Source organism: Phyllobates terribilis, unplaced genomic scaffold, assembly GCF_046119375.1.
Source record: "Phyllobates terribilis strain yellow unplaced genomic scaffold, ASM4611937v1 Scaffold_1__5_contigs__length_1240528914, whole genome shotgun sequence".
Classification (NCBI taxonomy): Eukaryota; Metazoa; Chordata; class Amphibia; order Anura; family Dendrobatidae; genus Phyllobates; species Phyllobates terribilis.
In genome coordinates, this window is record NW_027362761.1 from 733,866,048 (window position 1) to 733,891,505 (window position 25,458).

Here is a 25,458-nt window from a genome sequence, read left to right on the forward strand (position 1 = left end):
GTCCACCATGCAAACCTGTTTTTTTACATATTTAAACCTCTGCTCTTTCTGACATTTTCAGTCCTATCAGTGAGTGACAGTTATCTCTGTAGGCACGCTTATATAAACAAAGCAGTCCAGTTACTAATAGGACCGTCCAATGAACCGAAAATCCCAGAAAGAGCTTGAGTTTTAACCTAATTACCGCCACTTTTGTGATATACATTACAATGAATTTTGCGTCTGTGCTTGGCCATGACCCCTCGTGGTATAGCTCTAGCCAGTTTTCAAAGAGTAGGAGAAGTTGGACATGACTGCTTTAAAAACACCACAAACTGCAACATCTTTGTTGCTAAACTGCTGTGGCATTTATTTATTTTACTCACTTATATAGTGCCTTTAATTCCAGAGCGCTTTACAGACATTATCGGCTCTATCCCCATTCCCTATCATTATGTCTTTGGAGGGTGGGAGAAAACCCACACAAACACGGGGAGAACATACAAACTCCTTGCAGATGTTGCCCTTGGTGGGATTTGAACCCAGGACCCCAGCGCTGCAAGGCTGCAGTGCTAACCACTGAGTCACCATACAGTGCTAGCCACTGAGCCACCGTGCTGCCCATTTTACACAGTTTTGTGACAGAATTCTGCCAAAATCTGTTTAGGAGAATGTATGCAAAAAAATCACCGTCTCACACTGCCTTTATACAGTTGTGCTCAAAAGTTTACATACCCCGGCAGAATTTTTCCTTTCTTGGCCTTGTTTCAGAGAATATGAATGACACCAAAAAAACTTTTTCTCCACTCATGGTTATTGGTTGGGTGAAGCCATTTATTGTCAAACTACGGTGTTTTATCATTTTAAATCTTAATGACAACCAAAAACATCCAAATGACCCTGATCAAAAGTTCACATACCCTGGTGATTTTGCCCGGATAACAGGCACAGAATTTGACATAAATGGGTTTTAATGGCTGCTAAAGGTAACATCCTCACCTGTGACCTGTTTGCTTGTAATCACTGTATGTGCATAAAAGTTGAGTGAGTTTTTGGAATCCAGACAGACTCTTGCATTTTCATCCAGCCACTGACGTTTCTGGATTGTCATGGGGAAAGCAAAAGAATTGTCAAAGGATCTAAGAGAAAAGGTAGTTGAACTATATAACACAGGAAAGGGATACAAAAAAATATCTAAGGAATTGATAATGCCAGTCAGCAGCGTTCAAACTGTGATTAACAAACAGAAAGTCAGGGGCTCTGTAAAAACCAAACCACGGTCAGGTAGACCAACAAAAATTTTGGCCACAACTGTTCGGGATGCAAAGAAAAACCCACAAATAACATCAGCTGAAATTCAGGACTCTCTGAAAACTAGCGGTGTGGCTGTTTCAAGATGCACAATAAGGAGGCACTTGACGAAAAATGGGCTGCATGGTCGAGTTGCCAGAAGAAAGCCATTATTGCGCATATACTACAAAGTATCTCGCCTACAATACGCCAAACAGCACAGAGACAAGCCTCAAAACTTCTGGCACAAGGTAATTTGGAGTGATGAGACCAAAATTGAACTTTTTGGCCACAACCATAAACGTTACATTTGGAGAGAGGTCAACAAGGCCTATGATGAAAGGAACACCATGGGACGTACTTCGACATTCCAACATGACAATGATCCAAAACACAAGGCCAAGTCGACCTCTCATTGGCTACAGCAGAACAAAGTGAAAGTTCTGGGGTGGCCATCTCAGTCTCCTGACCTCAATGTCATTGAGCCACTCTGGGGAGATCTCAAGCGCGCTGTTCATGCTAGACAGCCCAGAAATTTACAGGAACTGGAGGCTTTTTGCCAAGAAGAATGGGCAGCTTCACCATCTGAGAAATTAAAGAACCTCATCCACAACTACCACAAAAGACTTCAAGCTGTCATTGATGTTAGAGGAGGCAATACACGGTATTAAGAACTGGGGTATGTGAAGTTTTGATCAGGGTCATTTGGATGTTTTTGGTTGTCATTAAGATTTAAAAAGAGAAAACAAATGGCTTCACCCAACTAATAACCATGAGTGGAGAAAAAGTTTTTTTTTTTATCATTCATATTCTCTGAAACAAGGCCAAGAAAGGAAAAATTCTGCCGGGTTATGTAAACGTTTGAGCACAACTGTATATAGATTTGTTGATATATTAGCGCCATTCTCAGACAATGCTTTCACTTATACACCTATATATATTGGCATAGAAATACACGCACCTTGGCATGCCATCAATGAGCTTAATGGTCGTCTGAGGAAGGTTTTGCTACGCTGAAAGCACTTGTGCACGCAAATCTCAAGATCTGCTACTGACAGCTCCCTTACCAATTGCTGACCAGTGACGTCCCATATGTGCTTGATGGGAGACTAGTCTATAAATGGTCATTTTCAGTTGGAGAGTCTCACTTTTGTCTTGAATGCATTGATAGCCTGAGATTGGTATAGAGACCATGGCGGCAATTCAATGTGTGGGTTGACAATGTTTAGTAGCCTGACACCTCTAATCTTCATTTCAGGTATACGAACAGCTCAACGTTACATTGATTTGGAGGTAGAACCAGTGGTACGGCAATTTCTCCAAAGTGTCCCAAGAGCCATTTTCCAACACAACAACACTAGGCCACACATTGATTGTTCAACTGTGAGCAGCCTGTATGGCCTAAACATGGTACCATGACTTGCAGCATCTCTGGACTTGTCTCCCATCAAGGACATCTGGGACTTCATTGGTCGGCAATTGCAAAAGGAGCTGCCAGCAGCGGATCTTGATGATTTTTCTACCCAAGTGCATACTGTATGGAAGAACATTCCTCAGACAACTATTAATAACCTCATTGATGGCACCAAGGCATGCAAGAGCCTGTGAGGTAGAGCTTATTGTTGATACTGAATAAATCTAGATGTTTTGAAAATATTGTAACCATTTTTCATCATTGGCATATCATTAACATGTCTATCCAGCCTGTGATTTTCATAATACTATAACTTTTCCTTTTTGGTGTTGTAATTTCGATGTTGAGGAGTGCATCTAGACAGACAGATATAATACATATTGTGTGTGGTCCGTTTTTACCCCAAAGTCTAATTTCTGTAGATTTCCATCCTCATTATCTCTGATGAAACTAACTAATGTCTCTACCACAAGCACAGGCATTGTTCAGACTACCGTTGTACCAAAACTCTTCATTTACCAACGTAAGGGAACTCTTATATAATTCTAACTTTGAGCATGCCTGCAAAGATGTAATTAACTGAACTGGCAGGCAATCTGCAAGTGTTTAGTGAACTTGTGTATTTTTGCCTGTAGCTGACAAGAAATCAGAGAAGTACTATAAATGGCTAACCAATACCAAATATTATCAAGTGCTATGGATACTCTAGAAAGAACAAGGCTGCAGTAAGCAAACAAAATTAAAATCAGGCGGTCCTCAGCTCTGTTATTCTTTACCAAAGTGGAAAAAAAGCAGTTTAAATAGGCGGAACAAGCAGTAAAGCATTATGTTGGATTGCTGATGAAGACCAGATGAGCTGAATGGAGAAAAATGAAACATCATGTATTTTATTTCAAAGACGGCCACATGCAAATGTATCCAAGTTATAATCAGAATGTGTACACTGATCCTAACTCATTTAAATCAGGGGATGTGTGATACCAAAGGTCTGTAAGTCGCTCTGCTATTGGGTATAACATGGTGGCACGAACATCAACACCAGCCTGGCACCTGGAAGGAAACTACTGCAGGTGCTATATAATGGTGACAACGTGGGTTAAACCTCTGTGAATAAAACACTTCAGAAAACAAGTGTTTCACATCTAACCTCATCCTAAGACTGCTCACAACGTGCTCTCTTTCATTAACCTCTTCATGACTAATGATGTATAGATACGCCATTGGTCGTGTTCCGGCCTTTGATGCGGGCTCTGACACTGAGCCCGCATCTTTCCCTGCACATGACAGTTGGATCAGCTGTCATGTGCATCTTACAGCCAGAGTGGAATCGCGATCCTACAATGGCTATTAACATGTTAAATGTCGCTGTCAAACTATGACAGCAGCATCTAACTTACGCTAACATGAAGCGCGTAACAAGACACGACCATCGGTGCCCATGTCACGTGATCACAGGGCGCCGATGGGTTATCATGACAGCTGAAGGTCTGCAAAGACCCGTGTCTGTAATTGTGATCTGTCATTCATAAGAGATCAGGATTTATGCTACACATAGCAGGGCTGAAGCACTGCTGTTTATAGCACAAGTGATCAGACAATCACAGCTTCAAGTCTCCTAAGGAGACTATTGAGGCAAGTAAAAAAAAAAAAAAAAAGTTCAAATCACCCCCCTTTTGCCCCATTCAAAATAAAACAATTAAAAAAATAAATAAACATATTTGAGATCGCTGCGTTTAGAAATGTCCGACGTATCAAAATATAAAGTAAATTTATCCGATTGGTAAACGGCATAACGAGAGAAAAAATCAAAATGCCAGAATTACGTTTTTTTGGCCGTCGCAACATTGCAATAAATGCAATAATGGATGATCAAAACATTGTATCTACCCCAAAATAATATAAATAAAAACGTCAGCTCAGGGCACAAAAAATAAGTCCTCACCCAGCCCCAGATCACGAAAAATGGAGACGCTACAGGTCTCGGAAAATTATGATTTTATTTTTTTTCCCTTACAAACTTTGGATTTTTTTTTCACCACTTAGATAAAAAAGAACCTATAGAAGTTTGGTATCTGTGAACTCCTAATGACCTGGAGAATCATAATGGCAGGTCAGTGTTAGGATTTAGTGAACATCGTAAAAAAAAAAAATAGTGGAATTGCACTTGTTTTTTGCAATTTCACCGCACTTGGAATTTTTTTTTCCCGTTTTCCAGTACAAGATATGGTAAAACCAATGGTGTCATTTAAAAGTACAACTCAAACCACAAAAAAACAAGCCCTCACATGGCCATATTGACAGAAAAATAAAAAAAAGTTATGGCTCTGGGAAGAAGGGGAGCAAAAAACGAAAAATCGACAGGGGGTGAAGGGGTTAAATTATAGGGTAACACCACTGCTAGATCACAAACTGCTCCACTTTACCTCATTGTTCCAAATGTTGCACAAATAGCAATTCCCCAGCACACATCTAAATATTCTGGAGAGATAATAATAATGCAAGGGATGTGAACCCCAGCTGCTCCCCTATCTGTATATACCTGTTTTACTGCAGACATTCACTTTGCAGGAGATCTTTTTAACCTCTTAACAACCCTCAATATGTTCCCCTTACGATGGCCATTATGGCCATCTTCTAGCAGAAGCAGAACAAAAAAAAACCTATATATCAGATTGTTAAAGGCAAAAATCGCATCAAAATTAAAATGATCATGTTATTTATACAGGGCAAAAGCTGTAAAAATAAAAAGTCCAACTGTCCCGTTTTCGGTGGGACTGTCCTGCTTTCAGTTCCGCATCCCGTCACGGCTCAGCTGTTCTCCTGGCTTCTATACTTAGACGTTCTCATCGATCCGTAGCTCCTCCTCCTCGGGGGGAAAAATATTTATCTTGTCCCTATAGGCCCACACTCTGTAATGGCAGCGTTTTGGACACAGCTCACCAGCGCTGCGTAAACTCGCCAGCGGCGCGGATTTACAAGCCGCAGCATGTCAATTTCTGTTGCAGTCATGCTGGTCTCCACTATGAAATTTCCACAATAAAATGTCATTAGATGCGGTAACTCCACATGGTTCAGTGAATATATGCGTATTAACCTGCATGATTATAGCGCAGCGTTTTGGACGCAGCGAGAATACGCTGCATCCAAAGCCACTGCTTCTCCTGATCGTGGAATTGTAGCTTAAAAGTATTAAAAATAATAAAAAATTTTAAAAAAAAAGTAAAAAAAAATTTAGTGTTTACTCAGGTCTTGAACTCACAAATCTTCACACATTACAGATAGATGGGAGCTTTAGTGTGCTGAGCCACAAGCTCTTGTGGGGTAATGAGTAGTGATGAAGGAGCACTAAAATGCTCGGGTCGAGCACATTGGAATACGGGGGGGTGCTCGACCCGAGCAATGAGCCCAATGTAAGTCTATGGGAAACTCGAGCATTTTTCAGGCGGCTCCCCGCGGCGGCGGTCTGCAGAGGGCCTAAAAATTGCCCAAATCGATGGGAACAGTGCTCAAATGACATGGGAACAGCATGGGGAAGACTCCTGGAAGCATTTCTGACTCCCAGGTCACTTCTGTCAACAACGTTGTCAGAGGTATTACGCCACTTTTACGGACTCACAATAAAACATACCAAAACGAAACCAAAATGGATTTTCCTGGGAAATATGTTAAGGAACATCATTTCCAGGGTAATGACTTGTTTATAAAGCAAACTAAATAACCAAAAACAAAAATGCTCCTCCACACCTTGGGCTATGTTCACAAGTAGCGTTTTTGATGCGTTTTTTAACTTTTGCATTGCTTTCAACCGTGACGAACGCATTTACCAGGAAATGTCATTTTAAAATTTTACAACCTTATCTGGCCATGTGGTGTGTGAGATATCATCAGACACATCATGTTTCATTTATGAAGGAGGGACTCTGAAAGTCACAAAGCCTATTTTTACAGGGCCATCAGGCCGCCTTTACTATTCTTAAAGGGCCAGCAGTTGACCCTCACTATTCTTAGAGAGCCATCAGCCGGCTATGTTTTATTGTTTCCATTACTAAAGAGTGGGTCTCCTATACTGTTAATGCGTATGCAGTGAGTGGCAGGGCTGCCCAAAATTTGGACGCAACCCAATACCCCTTTGAAGAGACAAAAAATGTTCCCATTATTAGGAAGTGGGTCTCCCATAGTGCTGGCCTATGCAGTGAATGCAAGGGTTGCCAAAAATTGGGAGGCACTGCAATGTCCCTTGGAAGACACGTGGAGGTCCGAGGGCCTCCTGCAAACAATGTTCCCATTATTAGAAAGTGGGTCTCCCATTGTATTTGCCTATGCAGTGAACGCAAGGGCAGCCAAAAATTGGGAGGCACTGCAATGCCCCTTGGAAGAGACGTGGAGGAGGGCCTCATAAAAAATGTTCCCATTAGAAAGGAGCGTGCCTCCTATACTTGTAATGCCCATGCACTAAGTGTATGGGCTGACAAACATTTACACCTGGGGGGGTATACATGAACATACTGTATATAAAAAAAAAATTTTACGTGCATCATAACCACCCTTTAAAAAAATTATGTGGGTGTTGCATCACGGACCAAGGTCATCCTGGTGATATGGTGGTGGAGGATGAGGAAAAGGAGGAGGACAAGAGCAAACAGCCAAAATCAGGAAGCGTATACCCATGTGTGGGTGTGAAAAGGTGCATGGGAATACACCTCCCAAGAAAAGACACTGGATTTGAGTTTATGTTACGCTGCTATAATTCAGTGGTGTTGAGAAGTGTGGCTCAATCCAGCCCTTGTTCATTTTTATAAGAGCCAGCCTGTCAGCATTTTCAGTTGACAGACGGATGCGCTTATCAGCTATAATTCCACCAGCGGCACTAAAAACCCGCTCTGATAAAACGCTGGTGGCAGGGCAGGCCAGGACCTCCAAGGCATAGAGAGCCAGTTCATTCCACGCACCCAGCTTGGATACCCAATAATTATAAGGCACAGAGGAATCACGGAGGACGTTGGTACGGTCGGCAAGGTACTCCCTCATCATCTTCCCAAACTTTGCACTCCTTGTGAGAGTATCCCGCGCCTCAGAGCTTGTGCGATGGGAGGGGCTGAGAAAACTCTCCCAGAATTTTGAAAGTGTTCCCCTGCCTCTGCTGGATTGAAGTTGTGTCTCTCTCACCTGTACTCCTTGGTTGTCCAACGAAGTGTGCCATCTGCTGCCAGTGTTTTCAGATGGGAATTTTTTTTAACAGTTCCGCAACAAGGGCCTTCTGGTACAGCCCCATTTTTGTAGACCTGTCTGCCTCAGGAATAAGAGATATAAAGTTCTCCTTGTAGCGTGGATCTAGAAGTGTCACCAACCAGTAATGACTGTCACCCAAAATTTTGAGAACGCGAGGATCATGGGAAAGGCAGAGTAACATAAACTCAGCCATGCGTGCCAGACTACTAACAAGCAAGACTTCCGTGTCCTCACCAAGAGGAAGACTGACCATGCTCTCATCCTCCCTGTCCTCAGGCCATCCACGCTGAACAAACTGTATGACAGCTGTGCAGGTAGTACCGTCTATAGCGCATGAAACTAGCTCCTGTTCTTCCTCCTCCTCTTCCTCATTGTCACCCAATCCACATTGGGATGAGATGAGGCTGGGCTGTGTGTAATCACCCTGAAAGGTTCCTTGCTCCATCTCATCATGCTCTGCCTGCAATGCATCCTCTTTGATTGTGAGCAGAGAGCGTTTCAGAAGACAGAGAAGCAGGATGGTGATGCTAATTATGGCGTCATCGCCGCTCACCATCATGGTGGAGTCCTCAAAGTTTTGGAGGATGGTACATATGTCTGCCATCCATGTCCACTCCAGAGGTCTTATGTGTGGAGTCTGAACTGAATACCAACGGCCTTGTTGATGCTGGTACTCAACAACTGCCCTCTTCTGCTCACAAATCCTTCCCAACATCTGCAGTGTAGAGTTCCAACGCGTGGGGACGTCACACACCAGTCTGTGAGCCTGAGGCTGCAAACGCTGCTGAAACACGGCAAGGGCGGCAGAAGTTGTAGGTGACTTTCTAAAATGGGCACACAGGCGGCGTACTTTAACAAGCAGATCTGGCAGCTCCAGGTAGGATTTGAGAAACCGTTGAACCATAAGGTTAAGTACATGGGCCAGGCATGGTACGTGTGTGAGCTCGCCTTGCCTCAGAGACGCCACCAGGTTCCAGCCATTGTCACACACGACCATGCCTGGCTGTAGGTTCAGCGGTGTGAGCCACAGATCTGCTTGCTCTTTCAGAGCTGTCCACAACTCTTCAGCATTGTGCGGTTTGGCACCTAAGCATACTAGCTTCAGCACAGCCTGTTGCCGCTTGGCCGAGGCAGTACTTCCAGCTTATGACTGATGTGGTAATTTCGGAGGAGGCTGAGGAGGATGAGGTGCAGGAGCTGTAGACCGTGGGGGCAACCCTGATTGACCTAGGGCCCGCAATCCTGGGTGTCGGGAGGATGTGTTCCATCCCAAGGTCCGACTGGGTCCCAGCTTCCACTATGTTAACCCAGTGTGCCGTCAGCGAGATGTACCGTCCCTGCCCACAAGCACTTGTCCACGTGTCCGTGGTTAGGTGGACTTTCCCGGTAACTGCGTTGTTGAGGGCATGGCTAATGTTTTGTCTCATCATTATCCACCTCTTGTGACACTTTCCCACCGTCGCCTTCGTGTGACCGTGGCTGTTCAAATATTTGGGCATTACTACATACGATCTCCTCTTGCCCCGCTTCAAGTGGACCGGGCGAGAAGCCTGAATCGATAAATGGAAAAGTGAACAGCTCTTCAGAGTGTCCAAGTGTGGGATCAGTTGTCTCCAGGCACTCGGCACGGTGGGAGGAAGGAGGATCAGGGTGAGGAATATGCAGTCCAGACTCACGGCTACTGAGACTTGACCATGTGGAAGACAGGGTGGTGGTGGTGACTAAGTGACTGGAAGCATTATCCACTATCCAACCAACAACCTTTTGACACTGCTCTGGGTTCAATAGTGGTGTGCTGCGGTCCCCTAGGAATTGGGACAGGAAGGTCGGCCGAGAAAATGTGGGTGTTTGTTGTGGCACAATTTCAGCTTGCCCACGGCCTTGTCCTCGGCCTCTGCATGCACCATCACCATCGCGTCCAGTTCTCCGTCCCTTGCCCATTTTAAATGGGAGGACAGCATCTTCCACGCTTACTAGAAATGACTGAATTTGGAGCGAACTTACAGTACAGACCAAAAGTTTGGACACACCTTCTCATTTAAAGATTTTTCTGTATTTTCATGACTATGAAAATTGTACATTCACACCGAAGGCATCAAAACTATGAATTAACACATGTGGAATTATATACTTAACAAAAAAGTGTGAAACAACTGAAAATATGTCTTATACTCTAGGTTCTTCAAAAGTAGCCACCTTTTGCTTTGATGACTGCTTTACACACTCTTGGCATAGTTTGGATGCCTTCAGTGTGAATGTACAATTTTCATAGTCATGAAAATACAGAAAAATCTTTAAACGAGAAGGTGTGTCCAAACTTTTGGTCTGTACTGTATATGTGATCCGTGCGACGGAGAAACCACAGTTTTAAATACCTGGCTTGTAGGTAACTATTTTGAACATCAAACTGCTGTGATTTGCTTCACTGAAACAAATTTTTAATGGAGACCAGAAATGGCAGTATTTTCTGAAAACGTATATGTGATCCGTGTGACGGAGAAAACACAGTTTTAGATACCTGGCCTGTAGGCAACTATTTTGAACAGCAAACTGGTGTCAACACAGTTTTAAATAGCTGGATTTTTAGTGATGTAATATGGAAAGGACCTGGCTGTATTCTGCAGTGCCAACAAGCAAATGGAGCAGAAAAAAGGTGTTCTCTGGATTACTTTTTAAGCAAATGAGGATTAAGATCCAAAAAAAATTATTCCTGGCCCCTGAGACCTGGGCCTTTGTCTAGAAATATCAAACAGCAGCAGAAGGCAGAATTGGAATGGAGCCTCTTATGCTATATGCACTGCAGTCTGCTATATACACTGCCTGCCTGATATCTCTGCAGATGGATTAGTCCTCAGAAGGACTGTTTGTTAAGATGGATGTGTGTAATGTACGGTTTTTCTCCCTACACTACCTAATACACAAGCAAATCTCTCCCTAGCTCAGCAGCACCTCCCCTACTCTGCCTGATTCCGGAGTGACTGTGACGAGCACGGCGGAGCCAGGTCTGATATAGACCTGATGACTCTGTGCGGCCATCCAATCACTGTAATGCCACAACCAACATGGCTGCGGCATTACAATGAGTGGCAGGCAATCTCTGCATGTTGATTGGCGCTCTAAAGAGCGCCAAACATGCAGGGAGGGGACCCGAGCATCTCGCAAGTAATCGGCGAGCTCCGAGCATCTCGAGTACCGAGATGCTCGGTTGAGTACCTAGTATGCTCGCTCATCACTAGTAATGAGCAGAATTCCATGTACTTGATCGGTACTGCAGAATCTGTCTAGGTTGATAGGAATACACTGCTGTGTACCATGTATATATTTTTATTCTACAGGGAGAATCAGGGCATGTGCGCACGATGCGTACCAACCTGCGGGCGCGGCTCTCCGAAATAGCCGCAGGCGGCTTCCGCTCAATATGCAAATGAGTGACGCCTTTTTTTTTTTTTTTCACCTGCGGACTTTCCTCATAGAGGTTAGGTCTATGGAGAAAGCCCGCATGCGGACACGCAAGAGAAGTTAAAAAAAAAAAAAAAGACGCACCGCATCTCAGTTTCCGCGGGCGATCCGCAGGTGCACAGATACGCATAGTGGACATGGGATTTCTACAAATCCCATCCACTATACTGTAATATCTGGATGCTGCGGGTTTGACGCTGCATAACCCGCAGCGGCTCCGGATCGTGAGCACACACCCTAAGACATTTTTTCATCTTATAAAATTACTAAAAAAAAAATAATGAAAAACACTTGATAATGAAAATTTTTTTTTATTTTTAATGCGTTTATTTTTAAATAATGAACATCACAAATCAGCAAATAACATGGGACATATTTGGTGTTCCTGTAATCGTAACGACCCGCAGAACACAGCGATCAGATTATTTACGGGAATCGGTAAAATGACGCAGAAAAAAAATGGCGTAATTTATATTTTTCTCTATTAAACCCATAAAAATGTAATAAAACAGTAATATTGAGGCCGTGTTCACACGTAGCATAAATGCTGCGTTCTTTCTGCTGCTTTTTTCTGCAGGTGTCCACACCACACTACACAGTAACAATTTTCTCTGATTATGGCGTCTTTGCTGCGTTTCTTTTATGCGTTTTCCTTTTTGTTTGATGCGATTTTGGGGCAGATATGAAGCAGAGTTTTGAATGCTAACAGTACAGAAAAGCTTTCATTCTTATTGTGGAGCTTGGTGCGGATCCTGCAGAAAACAAAAAACACAGTATTTCTTCAACTTGTGAACACGGCCTTACAGACACAAAAAGCCAGATGTCACATAGTGAAGCTACATAAAGATGAGAAAGTTCTGGCGGCTCTGAATGTGAATGAGGAACAAGAAATAATCCTCAGGTCCCAACTAGAGATGAGCAGGACATACAGATGATATCGCTCCAGCCCTGGGTGATCAAAAGCCGCCGGGGACGCTGGATAGTTAGAGATTCACGACCTCCTTTCCAGCCGCCAGGTAGCACTGACCTGGACGCTGGACTGGACACCCGGGAATCCATCCGCTCATCTCTAGTCCCAGATACAGCGGACAGTCCTGGATTTGGGCCTACACCCTGCAGTCTCGGGTGTCTGCTGAATGCTCCTCATTACCAGCGCCCCTCTGACAACTCCTCCTGGTGGAGGAGAAAGAAATAAATGGGCATTGATTGGGGTGTGGCCAGGGGCGTGACCAAAATTTGCCGATGTGTCCCTTTTTCTGTTCTTCAAAAGTTGGGAGGTATGAAAAAGCAAATGGTGGAATAGCTGTTTTTTTTCCCCAGATGTCATTAAAAAATCTCAGCCAATATGTACACTGCTCAAAAAAATAAAGGGAGCACTTAAACAACAGAATATAACTCCAAGTAAATCAAACTTCTGTGAAATCAAACTGTCCACTTAGGAAGCAACACTGATTGACAATCAATTTCACATGCTGTTGCGCAAATGGAATAGACAATAGATGGAAATTATTGGCAATTATCAAGACACCCTCAATAAAGGAGTGGTTCTGCAGGTGGGGACCACAGACCACATCTCAGTACCAATGCTTTCTAGCTGATGTTTTGGTCACTTTTGAATGTTGGTTGAGCTTTCACACTCGTGGTAGCATGAGATGGACTCTACAACCCACAGAAGTTGCTCAGGTAGTGCAGCTCATCTAGGATGGCACATCAATGCGAGCTGTGGAAAGAAGGTTTGCTGTGTCTGTCAGCGTAGTGTCCAGAGGCTGGAGGCGCTACCAGGAGACAGGCCAGTACAGCAGGAAATGTGGAGGGAGCTGTAGGAGGGCAACAACCCAGCAGCAGTACCGCTACCTCCGCCTTTGTGCAAGGAGGAACAGGAGGAGCACTGCCAGAGCCCTGCAAAATGACCTCCAGCAGGCCACAAATGTGCATGTGTCTACACAAACGGTTAGAAACCGACTCCTGAGGGTGGTTTGAGGGTCCGACGTCCACAGATGGGGGTTGTGCTCACAGACCAACACCGTGCAGGAGGCTTGGCATTTGCCACAGAACATCAGGATTGCCAAAGTCGCCACTGGCGCCCTGTGCTCTTCACAGATGAAAGCAGGTTTACACTGAGCATAATGTGACAGATGTGACAGAGTCTGGAGACGCCGTGGAGAGCTATCAGCTGCCTGTAACATCCTTCAGCATGACCGGTTTGGCAGTGGGTCAGTAATGGTGTGGGGTGGCATTTCTTTGGAGGGCCGCACAGCCCTCCATGTGCTCGCCAGAGGTAGCCTGACTGCCATTAGGTACCGAGACAAGATCCTCAAACCCCTTGTGAGACCATATGCTGGTGCAGTTGGCCCTGGGTTCCTCCTAATGCAGGACAATGCCAGACCTCATGTGGCTGGACTGTGTCAGCAGTTCCTGCAAGATGAAGGCATTGAAGCTATGGACTGGCCCGCCCGTTCCCCAGACCTGAATCCAATTGAGCACATCTGGGACATCATGTCTCGCTCCATCCACCAACGTCACGTTGCACCACAGACTGTCCAGGAGTTGGCGGATGCTTTAGTCCAGGTCTGGGAGGAGATCCCACAGGAGACCATCCGTAACCTCATCAGGAGCATGCCCAGACATTGTAGGGAGGTCATACAGGCACGTGGAGGCCACATGCAATACTGAGCCTCATTTTTACTTGTTTTAGGACATTACATCAAAGTTGGATCAGCCTGTAGTGTGTTTTTCCACTTTAGTTTTGGGGGTGACTCCAAATCCAGGCCTCCATTGGTTGATAAATTTGATTTCCATTGATGATTTTTGTGTGATTTTGTTGTCAGCACATTCAACTTTGTACAGAACAAAGTATTCAATGAGAATATTTCATTCATTCAGATCTAGGATGTGTTATTTGAGTGTTCCCTTTATTTTTTGAGCAGTGTATGTAGTATAGTACACAGCACTTCTGCATGTTTGTTATACTGAAGAAATTCAGATACTCACTCATCGAAGAGACGGTATGTCTCCACACGTTCTGCTTGTAGCTGGTAAAATCTCTGTAGAAGTTGCTGGAAATCATTGTCTGTCTAACAGAGAGAAAAAAAAATAGTATAGTGAGTCAGTGACCATACAGGTAAAATACTGGAGGAGGGCAGAACATTGTAGTGTAGTGGACTAGCAGCATATCCCTTAAAGGCTTCAACAACACAGGGTGGCCCATATTTTATTAGGTTGTCTAGCATAACAGTTGTGTAGATTTCAGTGTATATTCACACATTATGGATTTCTTGATGAAAAGTCTGCATAGTTTAATGATCTTTCAAATCTGAAATCTGCGTTTTTTTTTCTTGCTATGGACTTTATCCTGCAGATTTATCACATAGGTCCTGCATGTAAGTTCTCTAAAGGTGGGGTCATCTGAGAGCAGAAGGCTTCACAGGGTGCTACCTTCAGTATGTAGCCAACAAAAAGTGTAGCCCCAACCTCAAAATGGACTCTATATGAAATCAGTATCAATAAGTCCCTAAACATAATGGATATTTACAGAGAGTCCATTGCCCTTCCAATGGTACAAGAACTTAAGATTTCTAGGTCTCAAAAAAAAAAAAAAAAAAAAAAAAAAAAAAAAAAAAAAGGAAATAACATGTCAGCACCTGTACTCATACCACAGGAAAAACTTACACATATGGACTACGAAGCTAAGGACCTGAAAAGAAAAGGGCTCAGAACAGCCAAGTACAAATGTTCAAAACTCCCCAAAAGGGTTTTCCTTATTTTGCAAAGTTCTGCTGGCTCCTCACCCAGTCCTTGCCCTGTGAATGAGAGTGTTTTTCTAGAATAGTTATATGTTGGACGGAATCATCCATGTCGGTGTCGTGTTTATTGTTGGAGCTCCTATTTTCACTCGAGGAGGCTATTCATAGGGAGACCAGCATTTGGCTTAGCATCATCACATAGCCTGGAGAAGATGAATCATGGCACGGTTCTTCTCAGTACTAGATAGATAAAGCTGCATCACCATCTGCTGGTGTCTTAGAGATCTATATGGTGCAACCATCAGAACGATTCAGCCAGTATTAAATTCTCCTATTTCTATTAGGGAAGCCTTGATTTTGGTCCGATGAAGGGGAGCAGATACCTGAAACGTCCGTTTAGGGCAATGTATGAGTAAAATAGTATTTTTTACTGAATCTCTTGACTTACGCTACATTCAGCGTCAATTTACCATCTTTCTTCTATTATATACTTACCTATTTCTATTATTAACCTCTTAAGGACTTGCCCTTTTTGAGCCTTTAAGACAAAGCATTTGTTTCTTTTTGCGGGATGAGTTGTGTTTGACAGGCAGCATTTTGGGGCACATATAACAACATATTGGCAACTTTTATTAACTCCATATGGGGAGAAATTAAATAAAAAAAAAAAAAAACAATCCTGCTGTTGCTTTTTGGATGTTATAAATGTTACACTATTCATGAGCTGCACATATAAAGTGCTCATTTTATTCTGTGGGTTGCCCTGACTATGGTGATACCAAATTTATGTAGTTTTATTTATATTTTATGAATTTTGTAAAATAAATATAAATAAACATATATATTTTTTTTTTTTACAATTTTCCGTCAAAGGAGCAGTAGGAGGGCTTATTTTTTGCATGACAATACAGAATTCTAGTGGTCATATTTTCTGGAACATACTGTATGACTTTTTGATCAACTTTTATTACCCTTTCTAGAGGTGGAGTGTACAGATGAAATAGTAATTATTTCCTACATATGGGGATTAAGGATTTTGTCTAAAACTATGCATATTTCCTCAATACAAGATAGAAAATCTTAGTAGATAAAAAGAAAATATTGCTTACTATCTGTGCACTTTGTATTAGGGGTGTCACTCTTTGGGTCATAAGGGACAGCTGCCGTTGAGTGGGGGCACCATACCGCTTCAAAGTAGGGTGCCAACCTCCGCTAGTAGGCAGGGACTCCTGTAGGGAGTACTAGGGATTTGATAGTTTGCACTTTATTTCCTGCCATATAGCTTTGTGGCTAAGATTGTCTGTTCCTTCGATATAATATGCAGATATGGGTACACGCCCTTTAATATTTTAACATTATTTGAAAGCTTGTCTGTTTAAACTTCACTATTAAAGGTTATACTTTAGGGGTCTATCCTATTTTTCGGTTTAGAAAATAATTGTGGCCCTGCCCATTATATATTTGTTTTTTGATCAATACGATAATAAAAATACCCAATTTATGCAGGGGTTTTTTGTGTTTTACTAGTCTTACACAAAAAAAATCATAAAAAAAAAATCATATACAGTGGTGGCCAAAAGTATTGGCACCCCTGTAATTCTGTCAGATAATACTCAGTTTCTTCCTGAAAATGATTGCAATCACAAATTCTTTGGTATTATTCTCTTCATTTAATTTGTCTTCAATGAAAAAACACAAAAAGAATTGTCCTAAAGCCAAATTGGATATAATTCCACACCAAACCTAAAAAAGGGGGTGGACAAAAGTATTGGCACTGTTTGAAAAATCATGTGATGCTTCTCTAATTCGTGTAATTAACAGCACCTGTAACTTACCTGTGGCACCTAACAGGTGTTGGCAATAACTAAATCACACTTGCAGCCAGTTAACATGGATTAAAGTTGACTCAACCTCTGTCCTGTGTCCTTGTGTGTACCACATTGAGCATGGAGAAAAGAAAGAAGACCAAAGAACGGTCTGAGGACTTGAGAAACCAAATTGTGAGGAAGCATGAGCAATCTCAAGGCTACAAGTCCATCTCCAAAGACCTGAATGTTCCTGTGTCTTCCGTGCGCAGTGTCATCAAGAAGTTTAAAGCCCATGGCACTGTGGCTAACCTCCCTAGATGTGGACAGAAAAGAAAAATTGACGAGAGATTTCAACGCATGATTGTGCGGATGGTGGATTAAGAACCTCGACTAACATCCAAACAAGTTCAAGCTGCCCTGCAGTCCGAGGGTACAACAGTGTCAACCCGTACTATCCATCGGCGTCTGAATGAAAAGGGACTGTATGGTAGGATACCCAGGAAGAGCCCACTTCTTACCCCGAGACATAAAAAAGCCAGGCTGGAGTTTGCCAAAACTTACCTGAGAAAGCCTAAAACGTTTTGGAAGAATGTTCTCTGGTCAGATGAGACAAAAGTAGAGCTTTTTGGGAAAAAGCATCAACATAGAGTGTACAGGAAAAAAAAAAAGAGGCATTCAAAGAAAAGAACACGGTCCCTACAGTCAAACATGGCGGAGGTTCCCTGATGTTTTGGGGTTGCTTTGCTGCCTCTGGCACTGGACTGCTTGACCGTGTGCATGGCATTATGAAGTCTGAAGACTACCAACAAATTTTGCAGCATAATGTAGGGCCCAGTGTGAGAAAGCTGGGTCTCCCTCAGAGGTCATGGGTCTTCCAGCAGGACAATGACCCAAAACACACTTCCAAAAGCACTATAAAATGGTTTGAGAGAAAGCACTGGAGACTTCTAAGGTGGCCAGCAATGAGTCCAGGCCTGAATCCCATAGAACACCTGTGGAGAGATCTCAAAATGGCAGTTTGGAGAAGGCACCCTTCAAATATCAGGGACCTGGAGCAGTTTGCCAAAGAAGAAGGGTCTACAATTCCAGCAGAGCATTGTAAGAAACTCATTGATGGTTACTGGAAGCGGTTGTTCGCAGTTATTTTGGCTAAAGGTTGTGCAACCAAGTATTAGGCTGAGGGTGCCAATACTTTTATCTGGCCCATTTTTGGAGTTTTGTGTGAAATGATCAATGATTTGATTTTCGCTTCATTCTCTTTTGTTTTTTCCTTGCAAGCAAATTAAATGAAGATAATAAGACCAAATAATTTGTGATTGCAATCATTTTCAGGAAGAAACTGAGTATTATCTGACAGAACTGCAGGGGTGCCAATACTTTTGGCCACCACTGTAAATGACTTAAAAGGTGGAGATGCGGGGGGTTTGCCATATTCCAAGACTCATATCACTCTTGTTTTTCCATACAGAGTGTTGCATGAGCGCTTATTTTTAGTTGGACAGACTGTAGTTTTTGGGTGCATACGACTTTTTGAGTACTTGTTATTTCATTTTTTGTGATGCTGCATGAGCAAAAATCAGCAATTGTAGCATTTTTCTGGTGTTTTTAATATATTTCTTTTTCTTATAGTATTCATCATCCGAGATAAATAATCATATAGTTGTTTTTTTTTATAATATGGGTAGATACAAGTGCAGAAATGCACATTTTATATAATTTTGTACGCTTTGCTTCTGCCAGACCTCATATTACAAGCAACTACAGTAGTGATAATATACTGATCAAAACAAAAAGGACTTTACTAAAACCAATATAAGCAGCATATAGTAGTAGGCAGTTGTACAGAGGAGCTGTGTGAAATCACTTTCTTATTCTATTTAGTCAGTTAATACTTCTTTCACCCACAATTCATCTTCGCACAAATGAATGCAGATTTCTTTTATGTCATCACTTCTCCCTATGTATACACAAACTTCATACTGCTTTCCTTGTACTGTAGACAGTAATAAAGCTCTCTCTCCCCCTCTAAATAGTAATAGTAACCACTTGACGCTTGTATATGGCATAAAAGCCTCTATTGTGCATCCACATAGTAGAAGTGCCCCCACTGCCTACATATCGTAAGAGTGTCCCTATTGTGCCTACACATTAAATAGCGCCTCCGTATACTAATAGTGCTTCCATACAGTAATAGTGCTCTTATTGAAACTCCATATATTAATAGTACATCCCTCTGTGCTCTGGCAATATAAAAAAAACCAAAACTGAAAATCACCTCACTGCACTCCCATGACGACTGGTGTTGGTCTCTTCCCACTCCTCTGCATTCTGCAGCAGCGCATGGGGGACACAATGAGCTGAACTACTAACTGTGCCACCCCGATTTCCAGTAAAAGCAGCCTGGAGTATGCCAGAGCGAGGGGCCGAAAAGGGATGCAGATAGCCGGCTCAAAGCAGTACCAGCCCATTTAGCATTTATAGGTGGTCTAAGGGTTGAAGTTTCTCTTTCTTGTGGAGAGTGCAAAGTCAGTGTAAGGAGACTTATTGGCCAAGTAATGCTTCCCTAGGAATTAAAATCTGCAAATAACCTCTTCAGAGGGAAGTGGCACCAGCATTCCTATTCTCTTCCTATCTGATGAAGCTATTTGCATATTTAAATTCCAAGAGGCGCATTACATGGATGCCTGATCGTTGGTCCATTTATTCTCTTTTGGGCATCAGGACAAAGCTGAATGAGGAATAAGCTCACTGGCAACACATTGTAACAGGGATAAGACTGCCCTGTTCTGCAGTCACCGGTCACAGCAGTGAGTGGTGGCAGTAAGCATGCCCCGCCACTGACTGACCGCTTGTGGTGCAGGACATCAGTACAGAGCCGGCTATCAGTCAGTGCCGTGGTGTGGTTACAGCTGCTGTTCTCAGTGCTGTAAGGGGTGACTGCTTGGGGCATGCATGCATGACTGAAAGCCAGCAACTCCCGGGAGAAATAAACTTCATCTTCTCCCAGGTGCCGAATCATCTGTAGAGCAAATGGGCACCTTCCTAACACTATTAACCTGCAGATTAACTCTATATGTGAAGGATGATCGCGTTACCCGACTTGGCAGGTTCCCTTTACTCGAACTAAACAAAAACAATCCCACAGTCACTATCTGGACTGTCAGCGATCCTCCACACTTGGTTCTCCAGGCTTCAAGATCCGGCGGGGAGCGTCACGTGGCCGCTGACTGCAGCCTTCAATGTTTGTTTGAACAAGAAGAGAGATGTTTCTTCCTGTTTGAATTATTAATTATTATTATTATTATTAATAATAATAATTTATATAGCGCCATTGATTCCATGGCGCTGTACATAAGGGGTTACATACCAAATACAGATATCACTTACAGTAAACAAACTAACAATATAGACTGGTACGGAGGGAAGAGGACTCTGCCCTTGCTGGCCTACATTCTACAGGAATGGCGAAGGAGACAGTAGGTTGAGGGGTTGCAGTAGCTCCGGTGTTTGAGGTGGCAGCAAGCAAGGTCATGGCAGGCTGTAAGCTTGTTTGAAGAGATGGGTTTTCAGGTTCTGTCTGAAGGATCCGAATGTGGTGGATAATCGGACGTGGTGAGGCACACAATTCCATAGGATGGGGGATATTCGGGAGAAATCTTGGAGGCGATTGCGTAAGGAACGAATAAGTGTGGAGGAGAGAAGGAGGTCTTGGGAGGACCAGAGATTACGTAAGGGAATATATCGGGAGATTAGTTCAGAGATGTACGGAGGAGAGAGATTATAGATGGCTTTGTAGGTCAGTGTTAGTAGTTTGAACTGGATACGCTGGGGAAATGGGAGCCAATGAAGGGATTTGCAAAGGGGGGTAGCAGAGGAGTAGCGAGGCGAGAGATGAACAAGTCGTGTAGCAGAGTTAAGGATGGACTGGAGGGGTGCGAGAGTGTTAGCAGGTAGAGGAGGATGTTGCAATAGTCGAGGCGGGAGATGATGAGGGCATGCACAAGCAGTTTAGTAGATTGAGGGTTGAGGAAAGGAAGGATTCTGGAAATATTTTTGAGCTGGAGGCGACAGGAGGTGGCGAGAGCTTGGATGTGGGGTTTGAACGACAGGGCAGAGTCAAGGGTTACTCCGAGGCAGCGGATTGTCGGTACAGCGGAAAGAGTGATGTCATTTATTGTGATAGAAAGATCAGGTGGGAAAGATATGCAAGATGGGGGAAAGATGATGAGTTCAGTTTTGTCCACATTGAGCTTGAGGTAGCGAGAGGAGAAGAAGGAGGATATGGCTGCTAGACATGCTGGGATTCTGGACAGCAGAGAGGTGACATCTGGGCCAGAGAGGTAGATCTGGGTGTCGTCAACGTACAGATGGTACTGGAAGCCATAGGATTTTATGAGCTGTCTCAGGCCAAGGGTATAAATTGAGAAGAGTAGGGGTCCTATGACAGAGCCATGAGATACTCCAACAGAGAGGGGGCGGGGTGAGGAGGTAGTGTGGGAGTGGGAGACACTAAATGTGCGGTTAGAAAGGTATGAGGAGATCCAAGATAAGGAAAGGTCTTTGACGCCAAAAGGAAGAGAGGATCTGTAGTAGGAGGCAGTGGTCGACTGTATCGAAAGCAGAGGACAGGTCAAGAAGAAGGAGTACAGAGAATTGTCTGTTAGCTTTGGCTGTAAGTCATTGGTGATTTTGGTAAGGGCAGTTTCGGTGGAATGGTGGGGGCGGAAGCCGGATTGTCGGTTGTCGAAGAGAGAGTTAGAACAAAAGTTGGAGGAAACTTCAGCATGAACATGTTGCTCAAGGAGTTTGGAGGCAAATGGGAGCAGCGATATGGGGCGATAGCTGGACAAGGCGATTGGGTCGAGGGATGGCTTTTTGAGGATGGGCGTGATTGTTGCATGTTTGAAGGCAGCGGGGAAAGTACCAGAAGAATGTGATAGGCTGAAGAGATGGGTTAGGGATGGGATGAGTGTGGGGGTGAGGTTGGGGAGGAGGTGGGATGGGATGGCGTCGAGTGCACATGTGGTGAGGTGTGATTTGGAGAGGAGACGAGTAAGGTCTCATTCCGTGATGTTGGGAAGGGAGGTTATTGGGGTAGGGAAATGGTGTGGGAAACAAAGGGGTTGTGGTGGTCGGACAGTAAAGACTTGCCGTGTTTGGTCAATCTTGTTTTTGAAGTGTGTGGCAAACTCCTCAGCAGAGATGACGGAGGTCGGAGGGGGGCAGTGGAGGGCGGAAGAGAGAGGTAAAAGTGTGAATGAAGACTTCCGCAGCCACATGACACCATGCAGATGCCAAGAGTCCGAGAGAAGAGGCGCACTGCTAGTCCAGGAGGGAAGCATAGGTTCTGTTTTTTTTTTCTTAATCACACTGGGCATATTAAGTTTAAACTAATATTCAAAAAAAAAAGTTATCCCCTGTCTATAGGCATCTTATAACATATAGATAGGGGAAGGTTATTCTTTAAATAACCTTTAGATAGTTGTAAGGATGAACTTAGAGGTTAGTGAATTTTGAGCTTCACAAAAATATATTGGCCCCTATTCATCAAGACCGACAATGTTCACACTGGGTCTGATGGTGGGGGATGAATCAGGAGTGTCTGACAAGTGGCATTCACCTCGTCACAATTCTTGCTCCAGTCAGTGACTAGAGTAAAATTTCTGGCATTAGGAAAGCCCCAGCTCGTCATGAATTAGACAAGCTGTGGTGTAATCCCCCACTGCGCCCTCATCCTACCACATCTCCACCCATTTTGGTATCGCAGGGAGAAACTGGCTTGAGAACGCAAAAAAATTGCAAAATATTTGCGCATCTCTGAAATGCGCAAAAAAAAAGGACGACTTTTCAAAATTATCTACGTCAGAATTCTGGTGGAATTGCTGTAATGAATTGGGGCCATAGTGTATAATATGTCTGTTAAAAACATGACAGCATATATACTACAAACACTGACATGTGAATGAACCTCAGGCTACGTTCCCACATGAGATTTTTGACGTTGCATGTTCTTCCTGCGTCAATAACAGAGTCTTACAGTTCTAGCAAAGTGGATGGGATTTATAGAAATCTCCTGCCCACCGAGCTTCTTTTACTCAGCATAAACTGACCTGCGGTGCGTTTTTCAAATCCGTAGCGTGCCAATTTCTTCTGCGGGTGCGCTGAGCTTTTTGTGCAGATTTTCCTTAGATGTGGAAAATCCACAGGAAAAAGCACACATGATTTTTTTTTGTGCATTTCCACGGTGCAGACGCATTAAAAACACAGGTAATCCGAATCTAAGTATAGCAATAATGTTTTGCCAAAGAAAAAAAATAGAATGTATCAAAAACAAGCAGTTTTATTTAAAGCATGGCACACCAAAAAAAGACAGCGAAGTGTCAAAAACGCAAAGAAAAACCACAAGTAACCTCAAATAATAGGTGCAGAAATTCTGCAACATCAACAATAGCTCATTGTGGGAACGTAGCCTTAGGGAGGATTGAGATTATTGCAGAAAAAACACAAAGTTGGACATTTCTGAAATCACAATTTCACAGTCCCATTAAAAGGGCTGTCTGACACAGAAGCCGAGGGCCAAGGGTCTCTATCAATAGGCAATAAGATGAAGTCCATGTGATGTGGGCATGCGTTTTCTGGCACAGTAGTGTACTTGTACATAAAAGAAGAGGGGGTGTAGGTTGTGGGATTGTACAAGTATTGGAACTCCTCTGACATCCAAATATCAAGATTCAACCATATAAATTGCAGGTATTTTTGCCATCTATGGGACCTCATTGTAATAAATTGGGCATTTTGTGTCCAACGGAAACCTGTACGCTGATTCACACTGCAGCCAAACTATGGGCAGCAAGAATCAGAGCGTCTCCATTATATTTTACTGTGACACGCCGCAGCGTTTCAGAGAAAACAAGTGTTGAAGCTGCTTGTTCCAGCCCCGCTGCCCTTGAGTGACAGGTCTCCTCTCCCTATACACATACACCTGCCTGTAGTACATGTCCTAGCCACATTGTCAGCGGCCACCATCCTTCATAGTGAAGCGTACGTGGCTGCAGTAATGGAGCTGGTCTCCAATATATGCCGCCATATATATTAATCATCCTGCATGAGGAAAGCTGGAACACATACACATGGCGGAATTGTTTTTCTGTAGATTCTGCCAAATTAAAAAAAAAAAAAAAAAGAAGAACTACCAGCTTACGCCGCCAAAAAGTAAGAAAAACGAGCCCCACCGTGGCTCCATCACCGTAAAAAGAAAAAAAATAATGGGTCTCAGAAAAGGGAACACAAATCAATTTTGTGTTATGGTTTTAATTTTTTTTTTTAAAGTAGCAATACAAACTATAAAACGTGGCATCGCTGCAGTCACACTGACCGGCCGAAGAAAGCTGCACGTCATCCTTATCATACAGTGCATGGCGGAAAAATATAACCTCAGCAACACATTGCATGGTTTTCTGTTACCCTACAATGATTATATATATATATATATATATATCTTATAAAAAATATTAGTAAAATACCATTTACAATAGTAAAATAATCGGTGCCATTCACAGCTACAGGTCCCACAAAAAAGAGCCTCATACGGTTATGTCGCTATATCATTATTATTATTATATCAGAATAAAAAAAGGCTATGGCAGGAAGGGGTTAAACAATCCAGTGTGTGTGTGTGTGTACACTATGTCTGTGTGTACCTGAGCTCAGTGATGTGCAGGCTCTGTACACAGCAGGCGGTGCTGGCAGTGTCTTACACAGCTAGGACATGACACTACACATTACTGGCCACTGGGGGGCACTACCCCAGCAGGACTGATCCATGTGGGGCAGCATCACAGCACTGCTGCTATACAGGAAGATCTCCCCAATCTAAAGTGGCTGATAGCAGGGAACAATAGCTTGTAGGTGGTGCTTCAGTCCTCCCAGGCATAACACTCGGCTTCACTACTGCCCTCCACATGTAAGCACTATGCAGATAGATTGCTGCCACTAAAGCTACTGGGCAGTAGTGTGGACAGGCTGGCAGTGCCTCCTCATAGCTCACCATTGTACCACCCAGGCTCACGGGCACGACCTCCTGTGTCATGTACACCATCAAAGACAGCTCTTCCTCCAAGAATCAAGAAGAAAACGCTGCACACTCGTCTGTGACTCAGGAGCGCCCTCTATTACCTGGAGGACTTATGGCAAGTCAAAGAAGTGGAAACAGACATATTTCTCTCCATGGCTACTCATAGTCATACATGATAATACAAAACCCATTTTCTTATAATAAAATCACAATAACACATGTGTGGATAAATAAATAATGCCCATGATGTTTATTTTGGGTAACTTTATTAAATAAATATAATATTAACCCCTTCGCAACCCTGGGATTTTCCGTTTTTGCTCCCCTTGTTCCCAGAGCCATAGCGTTTTTATTTCTCGGTCAATATGGCCGTGTGAGGGCTTATTTTTTGCAGGACAAGTTGTACTTTTGAACGACATTACTGGTTTTACCATATCGTGTACTGGAAAACGGGGAAAAAAT

At 43.3% G+C, this 25,458-nt stretch overlaps 1 protein-coding gene across 2 annotated transcripts in view; it reads right to left on the reverse strand.

The window, feature by feature from the left end:
- The window catches only part of REX1BD (required for excision 1-B domain containing), a 35,995-nt gene extending 10,900 nt beyond the window's left edge, over positions 1–25,095 (reverse strand). For both annotated transcript variants that reach the window (XM_073655169.1, XM_073655168.1), the window contains exons 1-2: positions 24,970–25,095; positions 14,363–14,445 (exon numbers count right to left, since the gene is read on the reverse strand). In XM_073655169.1, the coding sequence (XP_073511270.1) occupies positions 14,363–14,445; positions 24,970–25,020 (134 nt within the window). In that variant the 5' untranslated portion in view covers positions 25,021–25,095. The remainder of the gene's footprint in view (positions 1–14,362; positions 14,446–24,969) is intronic.
- Between the last annotated feature and the right edge of the window lie 363 nt (positions 25,096–25,458).